This window comes from Loxodonta africana, chromosome 3 (assembly GCF_030014295.1).
Source record: "Loxodonta africana isolate mLoxAfr1 chromosome 3, mLoxAfr1.hap2, whole genome shotgun sequence".
Taxonomy (NCBI): domain Eukaryota; kingdom Metazoa; phylum Chordata; class Mammalia; order Proboscidea; family Elephantidae; genus Loxodonta; species Loxodonta africana.
In genome coordinates this window covers 79,908,249-79,913,385 of record NC_087344.1, presented here as the reverse complement: position 1 = coordinate 79,913,385, position 5,137 = coordinate 79,908,249, and the positions used below count along the sequence as shown (strand labels likewise).

General features: G+C 42.8%; 1 protein-coding gene across 1 annotated transcript; it reads left to right on the top strand.

Moving 5' to 3' along the window:
* The first annotated feature begins 2,988 nt into the window (after window positions 1–2,988).
* Window positions 2,989–4,910, top strand: LOC100666195 (olfactory receptor 2A5-like). The gene has a single exon (XM_003415541.2). The coding sequence runs from the start codon at window positions 3,933–3,935 to the stop codon at window positions 4,908–4,910; it is 978 nt and encodes a 325-aa protein (XP_003415589.2). The 5' UTR covers window positions 2,989–3,932.
* The last annotated feature ends 227 nt before the right edge of the window (window positions 4,911–5,137 follow it).

Here is a 5,137-nt window from a genome sequence, read left to right as displayed (position 1 = left end):
GAAGTAAAAGAACTGAACAGAAGATTTCAAAGGGCGGCTCCAGAAGACAAAGTAAAGTATTATAATGACATGTGCAAAGAGCTGGAAATGGAAAACCGAAAGGGAAGAACACTTTCGGTGTTTCTCAAGCTGAAAGAACTGAAGAAAAAATTCAAGCCTCAAGTTGTAACAGAGAAGGATTCTATGGGGAAAATATTAACCCACGCAGGAAGCATCAAAAGAAATAGAAGGAATACACAGAGTCATACCAAAAAAAAATTAGTCGATGTTCAACCATTTCAAGAGGTGGCATATGATCAGGAACCGATGGTACTGAAGGAAGAAGTCCAAGCTGCTCTGAAGGCTCCAGCCAAAAACAAGGCTCCAGAAATTGATGGAATATCAGTTGAGATGTTTCAACAAACAGATGCAGCACTGGAGGTGCGCACTCATCTATGCCAAGAAATATGGAAGACAGCTTCCTGCCCAACTGACTGGAAGAGATCCATATTTATGCCTATTCCCAAGAAAGGTGATCCAACCCAATGTGGAAATTATAGAACAATATCATTAATATCACCAGCAAGCAAAATTTTGCTGAAGATCATTCAAAAACGGCTGCAGCAATATATTGACAGGGAACTGCCAGAAATTCAGGTCAGTTTCGGAAGAGGAGGTAGAACCAGGGATATCATTGCTGATGTCGGATGGATCCTGACTGAAAGCAGAGAATACTAGAAGGATGTTTACCTGTGTTTTATTGACTATGCAAAGGCATTCGACTGTGTGGATCATAACAAATTATGGATAACATTGAGAAGAATGGGAATCTCAGAGCACTTAATTGTGCTCATGAGGAACCTTTACATAGATCAAGAGGCAGTTGTTCAGACAGAACAAGGGAGTACTGATTGGTTTAAAGTTAGGAAAGGTGTGCGTCAGAGTTGTATTCTTACACCATACCTATTCAATCTGTATGCTGAGCAAATAATACGAGAAGCTGGACTATATGAAGAAGAAAGGAGCATCAGGATTGGAGGAAGACTCATTAACAACCTGCATTTTGCAGATGACACAACCTTGCTTGCCGAAAGTGAAGGGGACTTGAAGGACTTACTAATGAAGATCAAAGACCACAGCCTTCAGTATGGATTGCACCTCAACATAAAGAAAACAAAAATCCTCACAACTGGACCAATGAGCAACATCATGATAAACAGAGAAAAGATTGAAGTTGTCGAGGATTTCGTTTTACTTGCATCCACAATCAACAGCCATGGAAGCGACAGTCAAGAAATCAAAAGACGCATTGCATTGGGTAAATCTTCTGCAAAAGACCTCTTTAAAGTGTTGAAGAGAAAGATGTCACCTTGAAGACTAAGGTGCGCCTGACCCAAGCCATGGTATTTTCAATCGCATCATATGCATGTGAAGGCTGGACAATGAATAAGGAAGACTGAAGAAGAATTGATGCCTTTGAATTGTGGTGTTGGTGAAGAATATTGAATATACCATGGAGTGCCAAAAGAACCAACCAATCTCTCTTAGAAGAAGTACAGCCAGAATGCTCCTTAGAGGCAAGGATGGCGAGACTGCGTCTTACATACTTTGGACATGTTGTCAGGAGGGGTCAGTCCCTGGAGAAAGACATCATGCTTGGCAGAGTGCAGGGTCAGTGGAAAAGAGGAAGACCCTCAACGAGGTGGATTGACACAGTGGCTGCAACAAAGAGCTCAAGCATAACAATGATTGTAAGGATGGCTTAGGACGGGGCAGTGTTTCTCTCTGTTGTGCATAGGGTCACTATGAGTCGGAACCTACTAGACAGCACCTAACAACAACAACCTACAATATGCACCTCTGCCCTCTGAAATTGTTAAGACATGGATTGGCTTTCTCTCACAATGTCAGCTAAAGTGGGCCTGTTGTGTAGCTGGTGCCCTGCTAGACCCTGAATTAAATTTAATAGTGTGAAAGACACATTTCCACTTAATGTGGAGGAAACAGCATGGGACTAGGAGTTTGAATCCTGGGTCTATCACTTGCTAGCTGTTTGATCTTGGATGGCTGATTCTATGAAAATGTATATAGTGATACTTACTGTCATGGATTGAACTGTATCCCTCAAAAAATGTGTGCATCAACTTGGTTAGGCCATAATTCCCAGTGTTTTGTGGTTGTCCTCCATTTTGTGATTGTAATTTTATATTGAGAGGATTAGGGTGGGATTGTAACACCATCCTTACTCAGATCACCTCCCTGATCCAATGTAAAGGGAGTTTCCCTGGGGTGTGGCCTGCACCACCTTTTATCTCTCAAGAGATGAAAGGGAAGCAAGCAGAGAGCTGGGGACCTCATACCACCAAAAAAGCAGCACCAGAAGCAGAGCGTGTCCTTTGGACCCGGGGTCCCTGTGCCTGAGAAGCTCCTTAACCATGGGAAGACTGAGGACAAGGACCTTCTTCCAGAGCTGACAGAGAGAGAAAGCCTTTCCTTGGAGCCGACGCCCTGAATTCGGACTTTCAGCCTACATTACTGTGAGGAAATAAATTTCTTTGTTAGAGCCATCCACTTGTGGTATTTCTGTTATAGCAGCACTAGATGACTGAGACACTTACCTCACTGTATTGTTGTGATAATCTAATGAAATAACCTTAAAACATTGTGTACAGTGCCTGCCACACATAAAAAGGAAATTCAATAAATGACCATTTCCTTGTTTGGGGTCTGGAATGGGTGGCATATACAGATGTTAGCATTCTGTTGGGCTAGCAAAGGCATTAAGAGAAAAAAATTGGTCAATAACATGTTCTGTTGTCCAGGTCTGCCAACACAGGATCAAGGATTGAGTCTGGATCAAACTGAAGATTCATTCCTGCCCACCGACCGCTCTGCTGTCCTGTGAACACCATGGCTGTGGAGGATTCCTTACTAGTTCCTAAGAAAATCTTCCGGATATACAAGCAGCTATTTCTTAGGTTGATATGTCTCATCTTTTTCAGAAATATCAGGAGCACAGAAGTTTTCTCTAGGTTTCAACACCTGAGTTTCTGTGGGCCATCTTTAGATGTCGACTCATTCTTTAAAATTGTAACTACTGTGGGTAAGGCTGGGAAGGTGGCAGTGAGGAAGATAAAGGTTTTAGAGGAAAGATTTCTCTCCTCTTTCTGAAACAAGTTTATTTAAATTTTCTTTTTTTCATGAAGATGTATTATGTATTGGTTTTCAAAGTTATAGCATCAGAAAGGAAGAAGACAAAGAGAAGCTACATTTTTTTCTTGTTTGTTTTACACTTACACTATCACTGCAGAATTTATTAGTCTTGATAGTTGAAAGAATGATTTTAAGAACTACAGACAACTCTAGAACTTTTTAGTTCACTATAATACATTTTGTATTTTCCTAGCTTCCTTACTTTGGCTGGTTTATGCTGTGATTGTATGCTGTATTGTGTGTGTTTACGTGTTCTTCAAAATATGGCTTCTTCTTTTCTGCCATAGAATTCCTTCCACAGGGCCCTTGGAATTCTTTCAGGCCTAGTCAGTTAAAAAAGGAGACCTAGTGGCACTGTGGTTAAGCGCTCAGCTGATAACCAAAAGTTTGGTGGTTCGAACCCACCAGCTGCTCTGCGGGAGAAAGATGTGGCAATCTGCTTCAGTAAAGATTACAGCCTTGGAAACCCTATGGGACAGCTCCACTCTGTCCTATACAGTCACTATGAGTTGGAATCTACTCGGCGTATAGTGGGCTTGGTTTTGGTTTTTGTTTAGTTAGTTAGATAAACCAACAATATTTATAGAATACCTACCTAGTGCTAGAGCTATGCTAGCCAATTTGGATAGGCTGTTCTCTGGGTTTGGGGGTGGGTAGCTTAGTTGATTGACTAAGCCCTGAGATGCCTTGCATCTGTGGGTCCCACATTCTTTCATTAAGACTGCAAAGGAGTCAGGAATATGTTCTCTTCTATCCTCAGAAGGAAGGCCATGCAAAGCCGAGGCTGGAGAAATCATAGCTCTGTTACTGAGTTTATCCTCCTGGGCTTCTCCAGAAATCCCAGAACCAACTGGATCCTTTTCTTCATCTTCCTCTTCCTCTACTTATTTACAGTCCTAGGCAATGGGTTCATTGTTACCCTGATCAGAGTAGATGTTCGCCTCCACACCCCCACGTACTTCTTTCTCAGCATCCTCTCTCTATTGGATCTCAGCTATGCTACTACCACAGTGCCCCAGATGTTGGTCCATCTAGTAAGCAAGAACAAAACTATCTCCTACATTGGGTGTGTGGTCCAGATGTACTTTTTCCTGACCTTGGGCATCACTGAGACCTGGATTTTTCCAGCCATGGCCTATGGCAGATATGTTGCCATATGCTATCCACTCTACTGTGGAGTTCAGATGAGCCAAACCCTGTGTATACTCCTGGCAGTCAGCTCTGCCCTTTGTGGTATCACCTGTGCTCTCGTCTACACGGTCTTTGCAACGAATCTTCCCTACTGTGGCCGCAATGAGATCAACCACTTCTTTTGTGAAATCCCTGCTGTCTTGAAGTTGGCTTGTGCAGACACATCTCTCAATGACCAAGTGGACTTTATCTTGGGTTTCATCTTGCTCTTGATCCCATTAGCCCTCATCCTGGCCTCATATATTCGCATCTTCATGGCTATTCTGAGGATTCGTTCCACCCAGGGGCAAATCAAGGCCTTCTCTACCTGTGCCTCACACATCACTGTGGTCACCATGTTTTATATTCCCTGCATGGTCATGTATGTGAGGCCTGGCTCCAAGGCCTTCCCAGAGGATGACAAGAAGTTGGCTCTGTTCTATAATGTCATCTCTGCCTTTCTTAACCCCATCATCTACAGCCTTAGAAACAATAATGTGAAGAGGGCTTTCCTCAGGTTAATTGGAATGACCGAGGGTACTCAGTAGATCATGGAGTAGGACTGTCTGCAATTCCTCTGGTCTCCTGTCTACACTTCCACACTTTCACTTCAGTCTCTGGACTGAGTGAAGAGCCCAGGATGAGGGAGGTACCTAGAAATAACCACTTTCACATTAATTTGCCAATGAAAACATTAGGAAAGGACTCAGAGGGAACTGTGTTCCAGGCTTAAATCCAATATTGACCTGCTGTGGCCTTGGAAAAGTAAACTCTC